At 43.2% G+C, this 26,254-nt stretch overlaps 1 protein-coding gene across 1 annotated transcript in view; it reads left to right on the forward strand.

Moving 5' to 3' along the window:
• The window catches only part of cep192 (centrosomal protein 192), a 45,380-nt gene that overhangs the window by 1,799 nt on the left and 17,327 nt on the right, over positions 1-26,254 (forward strand). Inside the window, exons 3-37 of the mRNA XM_080471569.1 lie at positions 293-388; positions 1,283-1,440; positions 1,794-1,855; positions 2,885-3,023; positions 3,128-3,240; positions 3,962-4,045; positions 4,138-4,290; positions 4,373-4,523; positions 4,604-4,821; positions 4,949-5,056; positions 5,393-5,539; positions 5,609-5,882; positions 5,970-6,119; positions 7,358-7,422; positions 8,778-9,026; positions 9,998-10,139; positions 10,281-10,363; positions 10,438-10,707; positions 12,119-12,803; positions 13,445-13,562; positions 13,730-13,883; positions 14,525-15,128; positions 15,297-15,416; positions 15,490-15,638; positions 17,274-17,504; positions 18,227-18,352; positions 18,573-18,707; positions 18,790-18,853; positions 18,937-19,076; positions 19,787-19,879; positions 20,122-20,240; positions 21,868-22,065; positions 22,516-22,606; positions 23,924-24,103; positions 24,181-24,441. Of these exons, the coding sequence (XP_080327695.1) occupies positions 293-388; positions 1,283-1,440; positions 1,794-1,855; positions 2,885-3,023; positions 3,128-3,240; positions 3,962-4,045; positions 4,138-4,290; positions 4,373-4,523; positions 4,604-4,821; positions 4,949-5,056; positions 5,393-5,539; positions 5,609-5,882; positions 5,970-6,119; positions 7,358-7,422; positions 8,778-9,026; positions 9,998-10,139; positions 10,281-10,363; positions 10,438-10,707; positions 12,119-12,803; positions 13,445-13,562; positions 13,730-13,883; positions 14,525-15,128; positions 15,297-15,416; positions 15,490-15,638; positions 17,274-17,504; positions 18,227-18,352; positions 18,573-18,707; positions 18,790-18,853; positions 18,937-19,076; positions 19,787-19,879; positions 20,122-20,240; positions 21,868-22,065; positions 22,516-22,606; positions 23,924-24,103; positions 24,181-24,441 (6,130 nt within the window). The remainder of the gene's footprint in view (positions 1-292; positions 389-1,282; positions 1,441-1,793; positions 1,856-2,884; positions 3,024-3,127; positions 3,241-3,961; positions 4,046-4,137; positions 4,291-4,372; positions 4,524-4,603; positions 4,822-4,948; positions 5,057-5,392; positions 5,540-5,608; positions 5,883-5,969; positions 6,120-7,357; positions 7,423-8,777; positions 9,027-9,997; positions 10,140-10,280; positions 10,364-10,437; positions 10,708-12,118; positions 12,804-13,444; positions 13,563-13,729; positions 13,884-14,524; positions 15,129-15,296; positions 15,417-15,489; positions 15,639-17,273; positions 17,505-18,226; positions 18,353-18,572; positions 18,708-18,789; positions 18,854-18,936; positions 19,077-19,786; positions 19,880-20,121; positions 20,241-21,867; positions 22,066-22,515; positions 22,607-23,923; positions 24,104-24,180; positions 24,442-26,254) is intronic.

A 26,254-nucleotide genomic window follows, 5' to 3' on the forward strand; every position in this document is an offset into this window, starting at 1 on the left:
CAACTTAATTATATTAGGAAAAATATAGTTTTCTATGAATTTTAAAGCAATGTGATGAACTGTGGTTCAGATTTAATTCATGAGTTGATGATTTGTTTGCCATTGCATTGAAATCCAGCACCTTTGCAGTGTTAGTTGAAAAGAAGCGGCTCTTTCTTTTCTGATTTTTGCTCGAGGATGTTTACATCGAGTCAGCAGGCAACTGCTGAGTCTAATTTTGGAGCATTGATAACAGTTTAGAGCGTCTGCAATCGGTTACAGTGCGTGTGAACGGCCCTGTGTGCTTCTGCAGAGATCCTGTCGAGGCTTCGTATCTGGAGGCTGACGCCACGCCGCAGCCGCCTGCCGGAGAACCGCCCAGGTTCGCCCTCAGCTTCAAAGACGACTTGTGAGTGTAAAAACTTGTTCAGCTTTACACACTCGTGTGAAACCAAGTCTTTATCATGCGGAAAAACAGCTTCATCTTTTAAATTTTATATCGTTGATTTTGCTCTGTGATGGTGGCCCTGTGATTTTCTTTTTCTATTTGGACTTCCACTTGGCTGTATTGGACAGGTACTAAAACCTTTACATTTGTTAAACTGGACTGTCAAAGGCTGATGAGTTTTCCACCAGTATTTTCTATATTTTAATCAATGCATGCACTGTAAGACTTTAAATATTTAGAAAATATAGTTTTTTTGCTATTGGGTTAAACACTTTGACACCCAGCACTCGTTTCATCACTATTTCAGAAAACTAGAACATTTCAATGTTTACACATACTCTTCCTTGCCCGTGTACCCGTGTACAATCATTACATACTGCACACATTACATACTAGTTGTAGTTGAACACTGCTCCAAACTTGAAAATGTCAGACTCACTGGTGATATGATCTTTGAAAATGGTTTAATTGGGAACTTTTGGCTTCAGCCAGACTTTTCTAAAAGGATTCCAACCACATTCAAACCAATTTGAATGAAGTTGCTGCTTTAGCATACCTGCACCTGAAAGTTATTAAAATTTGATTCATTTTGAGATTTTCGCCCTTTTTAATCGTAATTGTTTATTTTTTAACGGTTATTGTTACACTATCTGACCTATCCGACCCACTGGAGATGAAACTGGACTGTACGTGGCTCCTCCTCCCTCTGTGGGATCGACAAAACATTTTTGTTCTAGGTTTTTTTTTTGGGGGAACATTTCCAGCTTCTCTTTGTTGGAGTGTCGGAGCATCATGTGACGTATAGGTGATCGACCTTTGACATGGGATGACATGTCGTGGTTGTTTGCGTTACAGGGACAATGCAGACGACTTCATCGCGGCCCACCGCCTCTCAGACATGCTGCTGAAGATTAATCTGGAGGAGAGCGCCTCCAGAAACAGCAGCTCCATGCTGGGTCTCCCTCCCACACAGACGGGCTCGGTCTGCGGCCGGCCCTCTGAGCTGGCGACAGGTGAATATGTTCATTTGAGGACTCGGGGGGCAGCTTCTCTTTGGTTTAACTTAGTGAACCTAATGTTTTGTCAAATGTTGTAAAACGCTTAATGACAGAGTGAAACTTAACCTGCTTATTAGAAATGTCAACCATATAGAAATAAATCTGAACCCACCTCTACACACAATATATCCCTTTTTAGCGTGCGGATTAATTTGTACTGATGGTGCGAATGAGCCTTAATCTCATGAGTGCCTGTTTTGGGTGAGTGTGTATAATTGATATTAATGAAGAGAAATATGAAATAGTTTGAATGTGGACACGTTGATTTGACAGCGATGCTGATGGAGTAATTTTTTCTTTCTTTTTAGATCTGTCAACGGGACTGCTGACATTTGCACAGTTTGGACATAAAGATGTCACGGACACGAAGGTACCGCATTTTCTCTATAGACTGATTATTAATATATATATATATATATATATATATATATTAATCGTGCTAAACAGTCAGTCAGATTCTCTGTCATCCATGTCGTGGCATATGTAATTTCCCTAATTTTATTCTTGTGTTTATATATCTTCTCGATTGCCACCAGTAATTGTCACTTTCAACCAGAATTAGCCTTTCATCACCTCCTGCTCATTTTAATCAATATTCTGATAATGAAACATAAAAAAGAAAAACAAAGCTGCTTTCTCTGTCATCCATGTCGTGGCATATATAATTTCCCTAATTATACAACAAACTGGGGGATTTATTTTCTCCTGGCCCTGTTAATGGTTTTACAAAGCAGCTTCAACCGTTTTTTTTATTGTGAATAATAGAGATTCATTCAGTGTTCTGAATGTTTTGTTTTAGTCAAATTTTAATTATCCTTCTCATTTTATTAGTTTTTAAGCAACGTCCAACCTAATATTTCTCACCTTTTTATAAGATTGAATCCACTTCTTGTCTTTGAGCTGAGTTTTTTGCATAAACGCTGCAATATAAATGTATTATTCAGCTTTTCATTGATTGTAATTCAAAGTGAGTCTAAGATATTTGAAAATATGAAATTCTGTGTTCACATTTTGGCCTCCAGGCACAAACACACAGTATCACAGTTAGATTCAACTCTGGCAACAGGAGTCTGAGTTTAGACAGAAATGTTCCAGTTTTAAAGACAAAAAAAAAAAGTAATTCCTTTTAGTTCTCTGTGAATTTTAATACTGTATTTGATCAAAGTATTTACCTTGGTCACCATTGCAACCTTTGTTCATTTGGGTAGTTTAAAGCTTCTTCGGTGCTTGACTGATATTTTATTCATGCGTTCTTTTATAAACAAAAGCTAATGTTAAATTGCTTTTCACAAGTAAAAAAATGTAAATGCTGCAAATAAATCCTTTTCCTTGCTTGTTTTTATTGCCCGCACACGTTCCGTGTCGGCCTTGACGTTCTCGTCTGTCTCGCTGTGTCCAGGCTCCGGCTCTGCCTCTGGCTGAGTATGACCACATGCAGAGCGAAGGGCTCGACAGCGACCACTTCAGTGGCAGCAACTCCAGCTTCCTGGCCAACGAGAAGCTCGTGTGCATGGACAGCATGAGCAGCGACGTCACCGGTATGACGCTGCCAAACATCAACCGCAACCTTGGTGTTTGTTGAGATGGCAGCTAAGGTGTTGCTTGACGGAGTCGTGCTAATATATTTGTGTTTGTTTGCCAGATGACGAGATCGACTTGAACAACCTGCCGGATGACGAACTGGAGCTGTACTTCAATAAGCTGGTGCCTCCCGCCATGCAGAGGGGCCGAGTGGAGGGCCAGGAGATTCCTACTGTAAGACTCTTTAACTTTAAATGTTAATGCTGCTTTCGACTGCCTCAGGTCTCTGATTTTCAAACCTCTATGTTAACATGTTTGAACTGTGATCAGGGTTTTGTTGTTTTTTTTAACACCGCTTACATTTAAAAAAAAAAAAAAAAAAACGACCAATAAAATAGTGCTATAATATCCATTAAATTTAAACTTTGAAGTTTTTCTTTCTTGTGGTGCAGAATATACGTGTGAAAAATGTCTATTATCCACAATTATGACAGCAAATGACTGCAATCTTAACATAAAGCCAATTTTAATGAAATCTTCTGGTACAAATGTAGTGAAATGTCCAAACAACTTCTCTTATAGTTGTTGCATTATGCAAGTTTTTACAAGCTCACCCTGACGGCGAGGCTTTGAGGCCAGTTTGATTAAAAACCAGGCCGCTCGCTTTAATGGCAGCATCACCGATATCTCAGCTCAGGTTTCAGTGTTGTGTTCTGTCCACTACTCCTAACAAATCTGTCCCAAAAAAAAATCCCTTTTCTTTGGAATGTCTTACCATTGGTGGTTTAACTGGATTGGAGCCTCTCGCTGGTCAATTTTGGCCCATGGGCCTTATGTTTGACACCCATGATTTTGAGAGAGTTGTTCATACAGTTGTTCACATTTGACTAATTTGAGGAAGACCTGATTTGAACCACTTTACTGTTGAGTCCTCATTAATGTGCATCTTGTATAGGGAGTGTCTGCTGCTGATCTGTCCAGCCCGAGTTCAACAGAACCTGAGCAGTACAGACACCAGTTCCTGGATCAGTATGACCAGGTGAGCACATGACTGCAGCCAAACGATGATGACTCCTTTTGTTTCTACAATTCTTTTCATGGTGTTGTTTTGTGTGCGCGTCGTGCCTTCAGGAGGACTTCCAGATGCCCGACGTGCGCCTGGCAGCCACCGGGATGGACTCGTGTCCTGCCAGCGACGAGGACACGGAGGACGAGCTGGAGTCCGTCAGGAGGAGCAGCAGCTCCACCAGAGCTCGGCTGCTGCCGAGCACGTCCAGACAGCTGGTCAGACTCCCAACATCACTTCAGGCCTCAGACGTCCAGCTCCAGGCTCCTTCACCACATTTCTCCTCGTGAACGTCCACAGGTGGGAGAAAGTAACAGACCCAGCTTCCGTCCGGGCCTGGAAGGAGGCAGCTCCGATGACGAGGACCCGGGTGGCCGCGCCGGTCCGTCCCGCTCCGGGATCGAACACCGGCGATCTGCTGAAGGACAAGTCATCAGCTCTCCTGTTTCAGGTGGAGTTTTCATCCATCTTGTTGCCGTTATTGTACCTTCCCCACTTGGTCGCTGACCTCCTGTTTGGTGCGACTTCCAGGAGACGGAGGAGGAGGAGACGGAAGCAGCGGCAGTGAGGAAAGTGGAAATGATGGAGGAGTTTCAACCATCCCTCTTCCACCTACTAACGTCCAGACTACATATGACGCCCTGCGCGGGCTGGGGATTGTGGGTAGTAGTGCTGTTGGAGAAGAAGAGGACGGCGATGAGAACAGTTTGTTGGGACCAGGAAGGAGCAGCTTCTCTCGACATACAGAGGTCAGAGTGGATCTACAGCAAAATCTATCTGCCTGGACTGAAAGTGATCCCTGCTACAATACAGTGCAAAATCTTCACTAATTAAACCCAGAACTCACAGTAACTTGTTTCTCTGTTGGTTTTCCAGATGGGGGACCGAGTTGGTCCTGTCGGAACGGGTGAAGCCGCACCGGGCGGCTCTCAGAGACTCTCTCCAGTCAACTGGAGCATGGTGTTAGACCGACAGGAGGCTCTGGTGAGTGATCCAACTGAAAGCTGACCAGTGAAGCAGCGTCTTCATCAGACTGTACTCTATAATCTCCTGTTAATCTGCAGGGTAACGAACATGAATTTAAAGATGTGCCTTGTTGCGCTGTCTCTTTTTGTTAATTGTGAGGAAGCTCTCTAGGTATCCTCATGGAGTTTGATCAATGGTCTATTCAACACTATTGGATGTCTGTTGAAAAAAGAATTCATTAGGATGTAAAAAATTGTTTGTTTCACAAATTCGATCTGTGTCAAACACATTTTAGTTCAGTGAGTCCTGTTGAGCTCTTCAGTGGTTTCTTTGTGTCGTTGATGTTAATGGCAGGATGCCATGGAGGGCACAGACTCCGCTACTGCAGCCGACCAGTTATTGGACTCGATCTACCTGAGGAACGGGACGGGACTGAGGAAGCCTCTGGATGCAACAAACCTGACTGCGTCTCACCTTCAAGGCAGCTTCCACCTGTCCCAGGTACACAGCTCAACAGTTTGATCAATCTTTAACAAGTGCTACAAGAGCTTCACCAGCTGCTCTCCTCAGTTGCTCCCTCACTGCGACGACAACGCGGCGGAGGAGAGTGATGACGGAGTGGATGAACCTGACGGGTCCAGGCCCTCCCTGGCCCTGAGAGGGGGACCCTGCGGTAACGTGACGGCCGCCGAGGCCTCGGACGCCGCCAGCGAGGAGGAAAACAACGTCCTGTCCACTTCTCTGGACGCAAAGTATTTCTCTCAGAGCTTCAACCAGGAGCCGGGCGACTCGGACGACGAGTGGAATCACTGTCCAGACAACATGGAGCTGGAGTTTGAACAAGGTTCGCCGCCTGTCTGAGGCTTTCATCACTGAAGTAATGGAATGTTTCTCCGATTGAAGCAACATTGGGTGTGTTTGGTTTCTCCAGGTGCCAAGGCCTCTCACGGCGTGGTGTACCAGAATGAAGAAGGCCAATGGGTGACAGACCTGGCGTATTACTCCTCCTTTGAGAAGGAGGTGGACGGGAAGACAGCAGAGACTGCTGGACAGTTTCAGACAGAAGACTTTGTTCCTGCCAGTAAGTCTGGAATTTAAAATGGATTTTGACAAAAAAAATAATTATTTATACATTTTTTGAAAAACTTACAATGTCCAGTGCTTCCGAACTTATTCTACAGATACAAAGCAAACTTCCATGTTTTGCTCCAACATCCCTGCAACAGCATTTCTGTACCAGTCATTGATCGAACATTTTAAGAAAATTACATATACATACAAATAAACTTCATGTGGCAAAAACAAACTTAGGGTATTTGTATAAGAGGAAAGAAATGGAAGAAAATATGACAAATGATAGGATGTGAAATTAAACAACTAAAGGCAAAGGAGTTGTAATGACTATATATGCAGGCAGTAACATGGGCTCATTATCACAGAACGACAATGACAATGGCGTTAATTTTTTCTATAAAAGTTAAAAAGATTAAATCAAGGTTTCCATGAAACATGACATTTCCGAGCAGTTTGGAGGGAAGTTTTCTCCAAGTCATGTCAGATGATCCATCAGATCTTTGGTCCATTGTTGAAAGGTTGGTGGAAGTTTTTCCTTCCATTTAAGCAGCCGTCTGGCTAAAAGAGATGCAACAGCTCTCATATCTCTTGCTTGGTGATTGATGTTCCTGTCCTGTGCAGCTTCTCTGAATACCATGATAAGAGCACAAGGTTTTATGTGTAATGCTACAGTGTCTGAAACTGTTTAAAATACTGATCGTCAGAAACAGTTCAGTTTTGGACAAGACCAAAATGTACGTGAGCGGTTGGCGGCTGTTTCTGTCGATTGAGGGGAAAACTGTTCCTGTCAAGTCAGTCAAAGGCTGAAAATAAGCCAGACTTGGCCTAAAACTAGTGAATTTTTTCTTTAAACAAGAGAATGTAGTCTTACACAAATGATAAACTTGAAAGAATGGAACCTAATTTACTGTGAAGCAGCTTTTCTGATTGTTCATGTTTGACTGTTCTTAAACCAAGACTTCAGCTGGCTGGTAGAACTATGTTAAGAACCCATCGGTCACGTTCATGTGAAGTAAATTCTGATTTCAGAAGCTCTCTCACAAGCATTGAAAGCATACATTCTGATGGGAATGATTCCCCTTCTTAATGTGACCTGATGGTTATTTATTTGTTAAAATCTTAACAATGCCCAACCTCTCATTTTTAAGTTGGTCTGTTTGAAATGCCACAATATGTTGATGCTGTTTATATACAACAGGTCAATATTTCCTGTTGGAGTTTTGACTGTTGACGTGTTATTTGCAGGTGATGCTATGGTAAGAATAGTGAAGGATCAGGAGGAGTTTGAGAAGGAGCATCAGTTCATGCAGGTATGTTCTCCCTGTCAGAGGTTTCTCTCTAAATCTGACACGTTTCTATGTTGTTGACTCCGAAGTGTAAGGTTCGACTAAATGAACTGCATGACTGAATATGTGGCTGTATTGTGAAGAAGTTCCTGGATCAGGATCATAAACCTGGTGTTAACGTGTGTTTTGTGTGATGAAGCCAAACCACGCCATGTCGGTGGACGGAATAACTAGGCACTGGGCCCTTTGACCTTTTAGCAGAAGTGACGTAGAAGTGGTGATGCAATCTGATCTCGATTGGTTGGCTCGAAACGCATGATACAGACGAGTGTAAACAGTCTGCATCAGGGCTGGCCACATGTGATCTGATCATCTGAAGCTAGTGCTGTCAATCGATTTTAAAAAAAAAAAAAAAAAAAAAAAAGTACTAATTAACTGCACAATTTTCTGTAATTGATTGCAATTAATCATATTTTTTCTACTTAAGACTGAAGCTTGTAACCTATATTGATTTATGGAAAAATCTTGGAATTAATGTAGACTCAACACATGTATAAGTATTTTTAGTATATTTATAGAATACACGTATATTCAAATACAGTACTTGCTTTTTTGCTGTGGATGAACTGTTTCTCCCCTATTTAGGCAAATACAAAAATATCCACAAACAGAAATAACATAACAGAACCCAGACTTAATTGTTGAAGTGCAGGTCCAACACTTTGAGAATTTAAATATTTATGGAAAAAAGTTGTAAACTTATTACATTAACTAAGTTGCAATAATATACTGTGAAATCCACTAATACAAAAAGAAATGACACCCACACACACATACATAGGAGAGGAAGGAAGGAGAAATTAATAATTTACCCGCAAGATCCCAGTCTCTCCTCCAGCTTTAGGAGTTAGTGAGCTACTGGTCAGCCAACATGGCAACCTGCTGTTCAGCTGCGCAGAATTATTTCTGTGGTCGTTTCATTACTAAGTTACTTACGACTTTCACTTTCTCCAACAAGCCATCAGGCAACTTTTTAAAAGTGAAACTTTCTCTCTAATAATCTGTCCCTCATCATTACGAGGTATGTTGCAGCTGTGTGGCTCAATGTGGCTGCACCGGCTGCTCATGTGACAAAAGTTAGAGTAAAAAAAAACAACCCGGAAGTAAACAAAACTGCGTAAATTTTTTTTAAACGTTTTAAATTAATCGCCACAATTAACGCGTTAATTTTGACAGCACTACCTGAAACGTGGGCTAATGCCAGATGTCAAAGGGCCCTTTGTGTTCTGCAACTAACCACCAGAGGGCGATCATGATCTCTGTGCTTGACTTGTGGGCAGTAGTCCTGTCGTTAATGCGAAGATTCTGTTTGTTTGCAGGAGGAGCAGATCCAGCCACCGTCACCACCAGCAGCAGCAGCAGCAGCAGAGAGCAGCAGCTGTCAGGTGGACACCTCCTGGAAGGTCCCCGCTGTCGGCCACGTCCTCATGCGGACCTCCCAGGTCTCCTCAGAGTTCCAGCAAGGAGACGAGAGCTACCTGCGGCTTTCCCTCGGAGAGTTTTTCAGTCAGCGCTCTGAAGCTTTGGGCTGTTTGGGCAGAATGGATGATGTGGATGCAGTTAAACGGGTCAGTAAGGACTTCCTGCCAAGTTGATTTCCTCATAAGTCCAGATATGATGAACCAACACTGGTGATTTTGTGAAAGATGCTGAAAGAGTCCACATAATGACAGGATAGTTTAGGTTAGGACAAGGCAAATGTCATTAACGTGGACTGTATATTTTAGAGTTGCATAAATTGAGAACGAATATACGACTCAGATGTGTTCCTGTTCTGGGAGTTGATCTCTGTATTGAACTTGAATATAATAGCCTTCTGTTAACTTCCGAAAAAGCTGTAAAATTCAAAATAATCAAGAGAAACTGTTCAGACTGATGATGAGAGAAAAGGAATATCATTAATTATGTTTTCTAATGTTACGTTCCTTAGTTTTTTCTTTTATTGTTTTGGGTTTTTGTTTGCAAGTTGAAGAGATTCTAGGTTCGTCGCAGAATTTTTAGGATAAACATAAATAATCGATTGGCTTCAGCCAAATGCTTTTCCTCGTCCGTTAAAGCCAGCAGTATTGGCTGATGTTTGTATGTTGTTTTTTTCTTTTCCTTATTTGGAACCACTTCACAACAAATTCGAAGCTTTCATCTTAAAATACCGACATAGACGTAATCGTTCTTGCTTTTTTTCTTTTAAAGAGTAAAACAAATGCACAACATACCCCACAGAGCACAGGGTGCGTTACATTATATGAGAGAAAATATGAGACTTTTACAATGCATACTTGACAAATAAAGCAATTTTTAAAAAAAATATCGAAATAGGAAATACAACCACAACAAAAAAGAAAAGAATGCTGGTTGTTTTGGTAAAATATGACTTTTCCAGTTCTCCCAGATGTTTTCAAATATCACTTTCTGAAGAGAAAGTGATTCTCACAAAGCTTCTGTAGGCGATATCATGCCATTCGCCAACAGACATGTTGGTGTTTGTATTTTCTATCCGTTGAAGTAAACTATTTGATTTGGATTATTTTTGTTTTTCTAGCCGTCATTTGGTTATCTCATCACTTCTCCGGAGAAGAGGGAACCGTTCGCCCTGATTCACCCCTCGGAGTTCTCCAGTCGAGACGGGCTTCCTCTCAATGTGACGGTGGACGTCAGTGAAGGAGACAAAACTCTGAACCCAGGTGTGTTGATGCTGGAGATGTGATTTCACAGCAGTGACTCCCAAAACCTTTTCTTGATGGACACAAATCTTTACCATCGTAAACCTGGACGGTGTCGTCACTCTCACTTATTCCTGACTGCTCATGATCACACCCTTGCAGAGGACCTGGACAAAACACTGGAAGCTCCAGGTGAGAGGATGCCACCAAAAGGAGACGCTCATCCTGGATCGTGTGATCAAGAGGTAAACTCGGAATCTAGCAGACGTATGAATCTCTCCACATGATCCTCTCCATCTAAGTCCCCTTTCCTCTGCAGGAGCACGCCGGCGGCGCCGTGGCGTCTGAAAACAGCTCGGAGTCGAGTGTGAGCAATCAAAGCTGCGCATCTCCCGACACCAACAGCAGCCACCTGATGCTCAGCATCAGCACCATCGCTTCAGCAATCGCCGACGCGTCCATCAGCACCGACCCGTCACAGCTGGCCGCCATGATCGTGGAGCTGTCCAAAAGGAGCCAGGCGAAGAATCGAACGCACTCCAGCAGTGCCGCTGTGAGCAGCACAGAGGAAGCCGCACCAGCTCAACGTGTAAGACTTTAGTCTGGAGCTTGATGGTGTCTTTAACAACTTGGAGTGAGGCACATTTGTTTGACTATTTGAAAATGCGTATCGTATGGGGGACACGTGAAGACATGGACAAAGTGGATGGGAAGTGGAGGATGACCTACGAGATTAACTGAGTCACACCTCCTCCAGCAACATTCAGGGCTTGTTTAAATGAGTTTTCTAGAACAGAAGGATGAAACTCATTTTACATCACATTCAGCACAATTTGATCTCACGTTGGCTCAACCAGTAAATATTGGCAGTACACTGTTTAAATGACTCAAACTCTAAAACTCTCTTTGGTTTTAGTCCAGAAAAGTGTCAATATATCATCAACAAGTCTTACAAAACCTGAAATTTTGATAAAAGAACTGTAATTTCGGCAATATGATGCCCAAGTTCCCCTCATGTGCTTTGCAACTTACAGATCAACGATTTACTTCTTCAAAGGTGTAAAACGTTTTGCCACATGAAGCTGGAACTCAAAAATACAGCAGACTAGTTCATATTATGATCAGAATAACATGAAATGAGATTTAATGTGACACATTTCGACATCTGTGTAGTAATCCTGAACAGACTCACCACTCGACACAAAAAGGGTGGTCAAATCAATATTTTGTGGTTAAGGTCACAATTAGTCACTATTGGCAAATTTCATCTTGTGGGCCGGATTGAGCTCTGTCCGGCCGGTTCTGGTCTGCAGGCTGACCGTACATACGTACATTGGTGACCTAGAGGTTAGAGAAGTGGACTTGGGATCGGAAGTTTGCAAGTTGAATTCCCTCAGCGGACCGGTCACCACTGAGCTAGAGCCTTGACCTCATCAGCTCCCCGGAGTGCCCTGATGTCTCCGCAGGCCTGCATTCTAGAAATGGGATTGCTCAATGAACAATTAGGATTTTCCCCAGGAGGATAAAGTATGATTAGTTTGGTTTAAGTTTACACTGTAACTATCTAAACTACATTATGAAATCAAAATATTTTCTTACAGCCATTATCCCTAAAGTAATATGATGTAATTTTTGTGGCACTGACAATTAGTTAGACTTCCCCATCACTAGTTTGGCGATTTCATTTTAACATCAAAAGCATAAACTATATTTTTCACGGCTATTTCTCCACGTCTTACTTCTTGTATTAAATTGCTAAATTTGTTATCCATAATTTCCTTCTTGTTGGCCAATAATTCTGTATCCTGCAGTGTCTACTTCACACCAACAGCAGCTCTGACTTTGTATCACAACCATCACTTCAATCTGTTACCCACACGTCTAAGAAACTCTACTTAGTTTATTTCATAGGGTGTTGAAGAAGCTTTTCGCGAGTGGAAATGGGTTCTGTTTCAAAATGAGGGGTTGAGAATAAAAAGCATGATTTGTTCTCCACACAGATCCTCCTTGACGCGGATCAGAGTGCAGCTCTGCAGAAAACCGCCTGTATTGGCGAGCTGAGTGCCGTCGACATCGAGAAATACTTGAGGAAGGCCGACATGTCGGGCAGCAGCGACGCCTCCGTTGCTCACACGACGTTCGACCTGACAGGCTGGGCTGAGAGTCTGAGCAGCTCCAAGAGGAACTTTCAGGCATCAGATCCTGAGAATCAGAGCAGCTCCGCTCAGCCAGCGGAGAGTCGGCATCAGCGGGTTGCCGCAGGGGCAAAAACTGAATGGAAAAGTGGAACCACAGAGATGAAAAGTTCATCTGAAGGAGCAAATTCCGAACTGCTGTCACCACCTAATGGGACCGACTCTAAAAGGAGCTCGATTCCTCGTCCTCAGACGTCTTTCAGAAGATCCGTGGGCTCATCTACAGCTTCTGATCCCACTGCTTCCAGTTCTATGGGTGGAACTCGCGTGGAGAACGGGCTCAAACCACAAAGGACTCAAGAAACTCAAAACGTGACCAAAACCTCTGCATCTTCGCATCGAGTGTCTGCGGAATCCGGGACATCTGTTAAAGGGTTTTCTCCGTCTCGGCATCAGGACAGCGCCGTCCAGTCTCCAAAGAGGAAACCACCAATAACACACACGACTCAAAGCTTAGAGAATCGCGACTCAACATCAGATCCTGCATCCGGTGAGTGAGGACCAGACACATGCAGCTTTAAGAGAGGGGTGTCAAACATAAGGCCCGTCGGCAAAGAGGCTCCAGTCCAACCAAACCAAACCACCAAGAACATTGTAAAGATTTTTAAAGAAAACATAGATTTGACAGTATTTTGCACCAGGTTTTATTAAAAGTGACTTTATATTGATATTATAGTAATTTTCTGTAGTAGTTGCAAAAATAGACATTTTCTTCCAGTATACTCTGCACCACAGCAAAGAAAATCTGTAAAGTTCAAATTCACGGTAGAGGTTATTACTTCTGTCAAGGACGTAATACACTCATCGGTGTACATTTGTTTTTCTCTCTGTATGTCTGTTCGCAAGATTACACGCAAACTACTGCACGGATTCTGTCAAAATCTTCACCAAAGATAGATATTAGACAATAGAAGATTCCATTAAATTCTGGAGGTGATCTGGAGCCGGATTTAATTTCATAAGCCTTTTAGGACTACAAGACCCATTTTCACCAAATCTTTACCACTGATGGATGTGGTAACCTTCGGCGGACGTCAGAAATCTGTGATTGCTCTTGTTCTGGCACTGTTGTAGCAGTAAGTGAGATAATCGACAAAGATCATGACCCTGGGTCCTAACTTTGTCTTGTAGAGTTGCCCAGAGCTGCTTCTGCGCCGTGTGTGGAGGAGACGCAGTGTAACTTCCGACCGTCCACCTCTCCTCTCACCCACTCCTCTCCCAGTCAGATCTCCATTCCCAGTGCAGACGGGTACTGTATGTTTTTATACATCAGATCTGTGTAATTCTGATAGATATTGATGTCATCAGGAGGTTGAAAACTGTGTTCTTGTTAAAAAGCCTGATCCTCTTCTGTCGTCACTGATTTGAGTTGTAGCCACAGCTCTGCCGTTCATCCCTGTTCTCTTGTCCTCGCAGCCTGTGCTCTCCTCCGTCCACTGGCGGTGTGGCGGACAGGCGTCCGGGTCTGGACTTTTCCCCAGAGTCTCACTGCTCCAGCCCCAGCCTCAGCCGGCTCACATTCATCTCCATGAACGATGGCAGGGCCGCGCCGACGGCGGAGACACAGAAGGTGCTTTTGCTATTGTTGCATGGAATTAACCATCTTGAAGTCGGTCTGTGTGGCGCAAAATAAACCAACTGGCTCACGGCTAGTGACAGCTTAGAGATACTTATGTTTGTAAATGGAATTTACTGTTCCTCACAGCTTGATAATTTGAAGGTGAAGTGCACCTCTGTCAATGTTTTCAAAGCACTCCAGTTGAGGATTTGAAATATGATGAGTGTTTTTTTTTTTTTTTTTTTAAAAGGCTTGAACACACACGATTTTGATTTGTTGGATGTCGTGAAAAATCCAAATCATGTCCAACTTTGAGGAATGCACAAATCCAACGTGTTTCTGAACAGATCAGTCAAGACCAGATTGTCTCTCACACTTTAGTTCAGTCGGGTTACAACTCGTTAACTGACTCTTCCTTCAATGTTTTGATGACTTTGGCTTATTTTACATCGCTCTGTTTTACCTGTAGTGATCTTCTCAACTTTATTAAGTAGTTTTTTTGTGCATAGAAATGAATCATTAGTGTCAATTCAATGCAAACCTTCAGTACTATTTTAAAGTTCTTCAAATGCAGTGAGATGAAACTGAATTGAAAAAGAAATGTTTCAATCACAATCATGGAATCATCCTAAAGTTTGTCTCTGCATCCATAGAATGACTGCACCATGGCTCTGAGCACAACCATCATCAGATTCAGTCCGACCCCGCCTGCAGATTCGGATGCTCCTCCGAACCTGGATGCTCTCGACTCGCCTAAAAACCTGGATCAGGCTCAGCCGCAGCACTCCAAGAGTCTGGACCCTCTCCCTGGCCAGACGGGCAAAAGCCCCGAGCCGCCCCGGAGCGGCTCTGCTCTGAGCGAGTGTAACTGCCACTGCCCCGGCGAGCTCTCTGCAGGCTGCAGGAGCCACAAGCATCTCTCCCAGCCCGGCGCCAGGCAGCTCACTAAAGTGGACTCGGGCTACAGCAGCAACCTGAACATCCAGCAGACCTTGCTGCCCTCAGGGGCGTACGCCGGCGGCCTCAGCGTGCCTCCATCTTTCTCCTCAGAGGGACTCCACTATGTTCCCATCCCCAGCTTCAAGGCCCCGTGTCCCGGAGTCCTGGACCTACCTCAGGGAAACATGCAGTCCCTCCTCATTGGACGGTCGCTCTACAACCCTCAGCTGGCCCGGCAGTATCTGGCACCGGAAGCTTCTTTACATCCTGGTCCTTATCATGTGGGAGGAAACGGCCTGTACTCTGTGTCGTCCACAGGCAAGTCTTCTCTTCCTACTTCTCTATAGATATAGTAGAGAAAACACTTCCTTAAAATCTTCATCTTGCTCTCCGTCTTCCCTTTCTTCTTCTTGATTTTGTTCATGTTCTTCTCATTCTTCTTGTTTTTGTTGTCCTCCCCCTCCTCCTCGTCCTCTCGCTCTACAGTGGATCCACTGAGGATTGGTGGTCACCTCTCGATGCCTCACCAGAGCCAACAGGACTTGGGTCTGCTGGGGAAACCCTTCAGTCAGTACAGTGCAGAGGCACTGGTGGAAGAAATGAGAAGTAAAGACCTACCTGTCATTACAGTGCAGTGGCTCTCTCCCTCCGCTGACCCTTCTTCTGCTCCCACCCTCAGACCAGGTGGTGGTCCCAGAGGAGCTGCGCTTCCCTCACGCCTGCTGTGTGGGCATCGCCTCGCAGACCACCCTCAGCCTCTTCAACCCCTCAGACAGATGGCAGCAGGTGTCCATCACTGTCAGCAGTCTGGCTGTTGATGGGGAGAAGGTGAGGGGACGGGGATGATTTCACAGAACACTTTGAGGTTATGTCAAGAAACGTATTGACGTGTGGAGAGCAGAAGTTCAGTTTTTATTCATGTCACTGTAGCATAAAACATTAAGAATGCACATACAACATTCAGAAATCCCAGAGGGAAGGATAACAGTGTGCTGAACAGTAGCAGAATAGAATCCTGAAATAAACTGAAATAGTTTGGCTCCATCAGCCGAAGTTCCTGCCTCCCAGTGAGAAGCAACATCATCAAATTAGATTGGACTCCTCCTCCAGCCCTGTCCTGAATTCAGAAGGGAAATGGTAAAATCAATTATCCCGATAGGTTGAGTTCTCGTGTTCAGGAAAGTCAGATTGTGACACAAGTTCCTCTGTTACAGAACAATTTAGAAATTTGACTCTTCTTGAAGGTAAAAAAGCAGGATTGAGAGTCTGCCTTCTTTTCTCCAGCCGAGTTGAATGAAACACACACACTCGCACACACACACCTGATGTGAGCAGCATCAGCTGGTTTCACTGTTACTCACTGGGGATGGAAGTAAGTGTTGCTGTAACCTTCACTGGGTCACGATGAGCTTGTTTCACAAAGAACTTTCATGATCGCAGGTGTCAAAGTCATTTTCCTTCCCATACAATGCAGTTTGCTCTCAAGTTGGCTGGACCAGTGAATAATAGCATTATAATATAGAAATGACTGGATTTCAAAATCTGTTTGTTTTAGTGCAACAAAGTATTATACATTAACAATTTAATATTTATTGAGCTATCTTTTTTATAATACACATTATATTGTAATAATATAATATTTGAAGAAAGTAATTTCTCGAGTGCTTTACAAATGATAGATCACAGTGCATTTTTATTACATTTACATCTTCAAAGGTGTAAAACATTTGGCCACATGAAGCTGGAATTCACAAATATAGCAGGCTAGTTCACATTATGATCAGAATAACTTGTCAAATTCTCGAAATAATCATTAATGTTGAGGCATTTCTACGTCTGTGCATCAATTCTGATTGCCTGAACTGACTCACCCTGGTGGTCAAATAGACATATTGCAGTTAATGTCATCATTTCTCACAGCTCGACACCCCTGCACTGAAGTGCAGTATCTTTAAATATTAAAAATGTTGCTGTTGGATTTGTTCCAAGTGCTTTGATTTTTGAGTCCTAGTCGGATTCACCTTCAAGTTTTCTGGTTTTCACCTTTGCTGCATATTGGCCCAATGTGGTAATACTGGGAGCATTTCTTCACTTTCTCACTGCTTGACTGCTTCTTCAGAGGAAATGGAAAGTTAATGTTCTCACCTAGTGACAAAAACAGGAAGCTCTGATATCTTTAACAGCGGCTGATTTAATTTCAGCTCCACAAAGCTGTTAGATGTTGATTACACATAAAAACCTCTAATCAATGTTTTGGTTCCAATCAGAACAGTAAGATTTATTTTGCTAATGGTTTGATGAAATCATGGAGAAATTGGTACCTCAAATCTATTTCAAACAATTCTTTGGGAGATTAAAAGGCTGCTGCTGTCAGGTGAGCTACAATGTTCAATGAACTTTCTCTTCACTGGTAGCAATCTGTCTGCATGGTTTTAATTTAAAGTTTCATGTTGACCTCTCCAGGTGGACAACCTGCATTACCAGTGGCTGATGGTGAAGAACAAGACCATCATCGGTCCCAGAAGTACAGAGGAGCAGAAGGTGCTGCTGGTCCCTCCACGGGCGGGGGCCTACCACTGCGTCCTCAGTGTTTCCTCCTGGCCTGCGTCTGCAGAGACGGAGATGGCAGCCAGATCCAACATGTTTGCTAAAAGGGTGGTGCTTGTCGCCATCGCGGAGAATCCAGCTGTCGAGGTGAGCGACTTCTTATCAAACTGAATCAACAACGATCGACACACTGAGGCCCTTTTGACACAACAGTGTTTTCAAGTGAAAACGTTTTGGGGTTATAGGCGTCTATTTACATGATAACGATGCTCGGAGCCACTGAAAACACAACCTTTTGAAAATGCTCCGACTATCTCCGTGGAAACAGAGAAAACAATACTTTCTCTAAATACTCGGGCTCCGTCTGTGTCGATGTTGGAAACGCTGATACTGTGCATGCACATAATGGCTATACTAAATAGTTCTTCGGCACATGTTCGACAATAGATGGACAATAACAACAATGTTTGTCTCCAGAGTGTCATGACTCCCATATTCTCCTGGGACTTGGTAGGTTTATTGTTGAATCACCTGTAATAACAACGCAAACTTCATCTTCTGACCATACGAATGTCTGTGTACTCCAGTTGTTAATGTTAATAGTGGATCGTTCTCTCTGTGTGGTTTCATAAAAAAAAAAAAAAACAGCACCCACTAGTGGCCCTACATGAAAACTACATCTGTTTCAGTGTTTCTGCCATTTCAGTGGGAACGGACAGACATGATATTGCCATGTAAACAAAAACGATGCGTTTTCACTCGGAAATGTTTTCGTGTCACAGGACCTTGGTTTAGGAGCAGATCTAGTTGTGAAGTTGTGTATTAGTCATCACACGGTATGTAAGGTTTGATCTCATTTCCATCGTCAGGTCGAAGCAAGTGAATCCGGTTGTTTGGATTTCGGGGACCTGCCAGGAGGCGGGGCCAAATCTCTCCCTCTGAAACTGCTCAACAGGACTCACGCCACAGTGCCGATCCGTCTGGTCATCAGTGCGGTGAGTCGCCATCCTGACACGACTACATCAATGTAGATCAGTCCTGGGCAACATAAGGCTCAGGGGCCAGATGTGGCCCTTTGGCTCTGCGCAGAGTCTGCCAGTCAAAGTGGAAGGGATTTGGGTGAAAGTGACACTTTTAAACTTTTACTGGTACTTTTTGGAAATTTTATCTGAAATGTTGTCGTTTTAATTGTTCCCCTTCTGCTTTTCCCTCCAGACGGTCTCAGCATGGCGATGTTTCTCCTTCTCCACGCAGCCAGTGAGCTCCGCGGCGCCGCAGCAGGCTGCACACCTCAACATGGTGTCCTCGCCGTCGGTGATGAATCACGTTCTGCATGCCAGCTACGGAGAGGTGAGAAACGGTGTTAATCCTGACAGCCAGTCTTCTTTACAAGGCAGCTAAAGAGGCTGATGTGATCGCCTTGTTTTCCCAGAGTCCCGATAGCTTCATGGTCTGGGTGCATTTCAAGGCTCCTCAGAAGTACACGGCTTCTTCAGGTGATCATTGTTCACGAAGTGAATGCCCGTCAGTTCTGACCCAAGCTAAGCTGCTTGAAGTGACGCTGACGTTGTCTTTACAGAGGAGCTCGGCCTGGCTGATGAGTTCAGTGCCCGAGTGGACATTGAAGTGGACAGTCCCGGTCCGAGTCATGTGATCAGGAGCATTCCCATCAGAGCCCGGTCGGGGACTGCAAGAGTCCACGCTCCCAAAGATCTGCAGGTAACAAAGACACAACCAGGATCTTCTTTTAGGTAGGGATGCACCGATACCGATACTAGTATCAGGTCCGATAATGCACGGCATACTTGTACCTTGTGAAAGATCCCCGATACAACTCTACGAATTATACCTTCATTAACAAGCTGGAGCGTGTGGTGACACACTGGGAGTTCAGTTCCCTCGGTCTACAGTCCAAATATCTTTTGGCGGCCGTCCACATGTAGATCAGGCAACCAAACCAGCAGTCCAAAACAATGGTGGATTATCAGCTCGAACACTGAGCAGATAAATTGTGGATTTACACAAGAACTACTTCACTTGTACAGTGTGAGCTGGAACTTAAAAGCTTTGAGGAACACAAATGAATTGCTGCTGTAAAAAAAAAAAAAAATCCAATACCCAGTTGACCTTTAATGTTTTGAAAGTTAATAAAGAAAAATGGTGCATGAAACCAGTAGGTGTATATAAATGCAGAATACTTTGATTAGTTGATATTATGTTGGCTTCATAAACGTTTAGCCGGAGACTTTCAACAGGAAGGATTCAGAGACGTGAAGGGTGAGTGAAACGGTTACTTTAAAACGTTCCTCAGCCGGCAGCTCCAGTCGATGAAACTTTTAATTAGTGTGTGTAATTTGGCTGGTGTCCAGCCTCCTGTGGCCTCTTGTGGAGCTGACAGTGAACACGATCCTGTGCTTCTTTTTGTCTAGACTGTCAGCCTGTCTGCTCCGCTGGGTAAATCCTGTCAACAGACGCTGCCATTAAAGAACGCAGGAAACATCGACGTGCAGTTGAAACTGAAGGTAATTCTGACCTTTACTTTTCTTATTAGATTTGGGGTTTGGGTAAGCCTCCGTGACATTTCGGGCCCTCGGCGCAGCTCGTACAGCAGGGATCCATTGATCTTTTGCTTACCTTATTTGTGCTTTTTCCCTCCTCATTTTGACTGTTGTTCCTCACTCCTTTGCCCTGATTTACCCCTGAATTGTATCCACTGCTCTTTGTCTTCTACCTACATATTAAAACTTCTTCTTTCTGTTTCCAGATCAGTGATACCGGGGACGTTTTCTCTGTCACCCCACAAGAGCTGCCCCTCAGAGTGGGAGAGGAGCAAAGCATTGTGGTTTCTTTCAAAGCACAGGGGAACCAGAAGCGCAAAGAAAGGTTCAAACAGGATATGTTCATATTTGAAAGGATCCCTTGATTTCTATATGATAAAACGAGCCTCTCATATTAACACTTTTGTCCATTTTAGGCCGTTTACACAATGTTTTCAAGTAAAAACGCAAAAGTTATGTTGTGTTTTGGGAGACCGTTTACACAACGGTGCTTGTAATCATGCAAAATGCAGCTCACACATGTGCACAACTATTAAGCGAGCGTTTTGAAAATGTAGTGGAGTGTTTTCAAAAAGTTCCACCTTGGGAGCCGTTTTCAAAAAGTTGCATTTTTGTTGGCTCCCTGCACCAACAAAATGTTTTCTTCCTGATTTGAATATCTGCAGCATTTATTTAACTTCAACTGCAGATGCAACTGTAGTTTAGTCTGCCCCGATGCCCTCCGAGACACTGAAAAAGACTTTGAGAATGCTCTTGACTCCGTCTCTGTAGAAATGGGGGGGAAAACACAACTTTTCTGAAACGCTGCTGCTGCGCATGCGCAATGTGGCCATATCAATAGTTCTTCCGCACAAGAGCAAGTGGCTGGACCATAAGAACAATGGTGACCTCCGGAGTGTCATGACTCCCCGTCCATATTCTCCTGACCATGGGTAGTTTAGGAGTTGACGGTCACTGTGAGAGCCAAAATGGTTATAAAGCTCAAATGTTAAAATTGTCTAAAAAATGCTGGAAAACGAGGATGAAACTGCTAAAATCAGGTCTGAAAAACAATGCTGACAATGTAATAAAATGTTTCCCCATCTTAACGCCTAAATTGAAACTTCAGGAAAGCAAATTTTCGTAGGTATATTAAAACTATGCACGAAACTTTTTAAGCTGCGTTAGCCTCATTAAAAATGTAAATGTGTTTTGCAGCTCCAGCTAAAGTTGATTTGGTAGAAAGTGACAAAAAAAACGTCTCCTTTGGTCATAAAGGTTGCAGATCTCTGGTCCATACAAATGTCCGTGTACTCGCCATTGTTACCGCTTATAGCGCATCGTTCTCTGTGCACGTGTGTGTAATTTCATTCCAAAATCAACCAACAGCACCCACTAGTGTCCCAACATGAAAACTGTATTGTTTTCAGCATTTATGCCGTTTCCTTTGGGGGGAAAAAAAAAAAGTTTCCAAAACGTTGCCGTGCAAACATGAAACTTTTCTGAGACAAAAACGCAAAATGACACGTTTTAACTTGAAACGGGTTTGTCGTGTAAACGGGGCCTCAAGCTGCAAGCATGACAACGGTTGCTATTGATCATCGGCTCAGTTGTGGTAACGGTGCTGCTTTAATGTGTTTTAGTGGAAGAGAACAATGATCACATTTTAAAACCAACAAACCTCTATAGGCAGCGTTCTGACTGAATGTATTTTGGTAACTGGGTTAAAGGATTAAACCAACACGTGAAACATGTTTCCACCAGGATTCTTATCCATCTGCATGTCTAACAGGGTTACTACATTAGATCCGGAGACATATTGCTGTAGCAGCAGTGTGGAAAGATGAAAAGAAACCTCATTACTCATAACCTTGATTCCGACTGAAAATAAACTGAAAGGACAAAATGAATGCATCATCGCGGAAAAGCTTCTATTCCAAATGGCTCGGCCGTGCTCTGTCATCCTCTTGCAGCCTGCTCACCATCCTGGTGTTCCCGTGCGGTCCTCAGTATGAGGTGACCCTGAGAGGCGAGGTGACCCCCGAGGCCGGTGGAAGTCCCGCAGCTCCCTCTTCTGCCGGCTCCGGCTCCGTCCCGTCCGGCAGCGTCCCCCCGATCCTCTCCAACAAGCAGTTCGTAGCCTGGGGAGGGGTCACCCTGGGACGAGCTGTGTAAGCAACTTTTCACTTTCATTCATTTCTCCTCGGCTATAAGAAAGAAAAACACTTTCTAGGTATCAATTATTCATTGGTAAGTAATCAATAAAAAAAGTGCGAGCCCACTGGTCCATCTTATTCTATTAAGGCTGCTGTAATGTTATTCATGAGACGGGACAGAGGGCGTCTACAGGGAGTGTTATTTCTCACAAGCTATTCCAACATAATTCACTATTTATTTGTACTCGTTGAAGGGAGGTGAAGAACAGACAGCAGCGAGGAGGATAAATCCCTCAGGGATCAACAGATTCTTCAAGTTTTACCTAGATCACTCTGCACAATGAGAGGTGTAACGCTAAAACCCTCATTTATGAAAGGAGGGAAAGTTTGGTAACTCCTGTTTTTTTCCTTTTTTTTTTTTTTAATGTTTTTTTAATATATTTTTTTTTCTTTTTTACATTAAAGCCAACAGAAGCTGGTTCTCAGAAACAACTCCGCCAACGCCACCCAGCAGCTGCGCCTGCTGATCCGAGGACAAGACCAGGACTGCTTTCAGGTGGCGTCAGAGTCTGTCTCATTGTTTCTCATTTAATAACCGTATCCATGCATCCTGGAGACATACACACACACACACACACACACACACACACACACACACACACACACACACACACACACACACACACACACACACACACACACACACACACACACACTTTCTGTCATCTTTGGAGATCTTATCACAGATATTTAGTCAGAGTATAAGTACACAACTCTTCAAGCTCGACAACAAGGTCCAGAACTCAGACTGAGGCGAGTGCTGATGAATAAATCTCTAAATATTTACAATTAATCCAGATAGTAAACCACCCTTATCAAACTGGATCATCCGTAAAATTAAATTCTGTTTGTTCAGTATAGATTGTACACTACTCATGCAATTATTACTCCTATTTTACATTTCTATACCTATATTTACAATGCTTATTATTTACGCGTGTATAATCTTTTTCACCAATCGTCTGTTTTTCACATGCTCTTTTTTGTGCTATTTTACTGTTGGCATTTTCTGCAGATAGTTGATAAAGAACTTCATTGCACAGGGAAACATATTTCTGATATGCATATGACAATAAACAACGTTTAAATATATCCAATGAGAAACCGAAAATTGAGAACACTGCAGGTAAACATTTCTAATTTGTAATCACTTGTGCATGTGCACATTAGACACGCTCATCAGTGCAGTGCATGTATATTTAATGATATGACAATTTGTAAGAAAGTAAGAATGGGAAGTAACATTATAAATGTTAGAAAGCAAATCTTTAAAAAAAAAAAAAAAAAAAAAAGAGAGATTACATGTGAGGGGATTAATCCGGTCTAACCAGGTTTTGAGTGACAGATTCAATAATTAAATTGATTTTAGTTCAGGTTCCACATTCGGCCCAGTTTCACCTGGAGTGGACCGGACCGCTCAAATAGTGTCAAAATAACCTTTAAATTTTCACTTTGCTCTTTGTTGTGTCACAGCGTATACATGATGAAAATGTTTATAATATCACAAAAAACAATCACTACCAAAAATGGCTACAATCTCAAAATAAATCCGATTTTAATGAAACCTTCTGGTGTGAAATGCAGTGAAATGTCTTAAAACTTCTCCTGTAGTTGTTTCATTATGCATGTTTTCACAAACTCACCCTGACGTCACACAGACCTTTGTGTTTTTACACCGCTGGTTTATATCATTTATTGGAGAAACGACCCGATCCGTCATTAAAAAAATCTAATTAGTGTTCACTTTTTCTCATCACAGTTTGAAGAGATTAAAAAGGTGCCGCTGTGAAAGTGTGTATTTGTGTGACTGCAGCTCCAGAGCATGTTCAGCCCCGAGGAGCGTCTGACCCGACACGGCGAGTTGTCCCTCCGTCCCCGAGAGGACGTCACCGTCCACCTGCTCTTCGCTCCAACCAGGGTGGCCTGCATGTTGGCCAAGCTGGAGATCAAGCAGGCCGGCGTGCGGCCGTCGCAGCCGGGAGTCAAATTCACTGTGAGCACCTCGCGGTCACGGCCCGGTCCTCTCCTTCAACGCGTACAGAGTGACTTCACTCCTCCTCACATCCGCAGATCCCCCTGTCCGGCTACGGTGGCACCAGCAACATCATCCTGGAGGAACAGAGGAAGCAGGCGGACGGTTACGTGGCCTCGCTGACCGACATCGCCGTCAGCCACGTCAGCAAAGTGTGTCTGTGTGTGAGGAACACCGGCTCCAGGGCGGCGTTCATTAAAGCCGTGGCCTTCTCCGACGTGCCGAGCCGAGCGGTGATGGAGGCCTCCGTCATCAGCCTCGCGCCGTCACAGTTTGTACTGAAGGAGAGGACTCAAGAGGTGAGATCACGCTCAGGAAAGACGGCTTTAGGACGTTGAATGCTAATGTCTCGGTATCTGTCTTGACCGTAAACTCACAGAAATGTTTGGCTCACGAAGGTCAAATACTGTATTGCTTCTCTGTGCAGAAACTAATCCTCCTTTACACATTCTGCCAAGGAACTTCTGGTTAGAATGAGCGTTCTTCCAATCTTAGATTAAGACGATGTACTCTACAGATCCGCCTCAAAAACTCTCCTTCACAAGCTGGATGTTATTTGCCCTTCTGCGATCTGCTTCATCACTGCTGCATGCTCACTGCTTTCATTTCATTTCATGGGAAAACTCCAGCATATTTACAGTCCCATCTCAGTATTTACAACACGAATCAGTCTACGTTCTATAGCACGAGTCTATAGCCGGTGGCTCTGGAGACGCATCTTTTGTCCATTCATAATGGCTCCATGAATTTAGGTTTAAATAAAGTTTTTTTTAATCTGCACATCAAAAGACGTCTTATCTCGCCAAAAAAATAAAAAAAAAAATAAAAAAACTAAAACGGTTAAAATAGCTAGAAACCGAGGAAAAAAAGGTGGAAAAACTTGAACCTCTAAAATGGTTAAAAAGAGAAAATCTGTCAACCAAAGAGTCAAAACAACTTGAACAGCTAAATTAGAAACCTAAGAAATTTCTCAAAACTGCTGAAATAGCCTTTTTAAAAATGTTCTTTCAGTTTAGAATTTTTTGGCTAAGATAACTAAAAGCAGCTCAAAAGCATAAAACTGAGGAAATGTGAAAAGGAAAAACTGCAAAAATGTTTGTCAAAATGTCTTCAACAGCAGAAATAAAATCGCTGATATTGCTAAAAGAGCCAAACTGAACCAGTGTAAACGGCAAAGGCCCAACCAAAGAAATGGCAAACACATAAAATTATTATTATAGCTGAAAGATTGAATTCACTAAAACATTGTAATATAATAACGTGTTTCAGATCGTAGTTTAATCTCCTTATCACCTTCAAACTTTCTGCATTTATTCCACAAATCCACAACGAGCAATACTGTAGGATCACTGCAGGGGCTTTTAGCTTGTGTTCATTCGTTTCTTCACTGTAAATATGACTTTCGCTCTTTTCAGATTGTGTGACAGTTATATTGGATGTATATATGCGTTTCTTTGTTTTTCTTTGTGCCTCCTCGCTCCCTCTTGGCCAACGAGTCATTGTGAATTAAAGCTGGTTCTCAGTTGACCTACCTGATAAAAACAAACACGCCAACTGGCAGTGAAAGTCAACCTGATCGCATCTCGGTGCTTGAAGGTCAAGTTGAATCTGACCTTATATTTTCTTGGTATGAAACATTTGTGGCCCCGTGTGCTGCTGCAGATTAAGATTTAAGATGTGAAATGTCAAACTGACTCTGAGAGCACCCCTGTTGAACGAATAAATTGCATTGATTGCAATATTTCACTTGATTTTTATTAGTATATACTTATTCGATGTGACTATCGGATTGTAAAAAGTGGATACTACAAATATAATCTAATTTACTGTTGATTAAACACCCTGTAAGGAAATGTTTGATACAACTGATTTTAAACTGAAGCCCAGTGTCATATCCCGCTTTCTGCCACATGATGGAGCAGCGAGTCACTGGGTCGTTTGTTCTCAGTCCAACATGATAAAAAACAAACAGCAGATTCAGATCCTGTGAGACCGAAAGCTCGTAGACACCCACAGCTTCTGTCGCTGTCTGCAGGAGCGCGAGTTGAGCTTTTTGGATTAGAAACGGGTTTAATAATGCTAAAGTAGTCCTCTCTATGGTTGTCCTTCATC

Source organism: Lipophrys pholis (assembly GCF_963383615.2).
Source record: "Lipophrys pholis genome assembly, chromosome: 9".
Classification (NCBI taxonomy): domain Eukaryota; kingdom Metazoa; phylum Chordata; class Actinopteri; order Blenniiformes; family Blenniidae; genus Lipophrys; species Lipophrys pholis.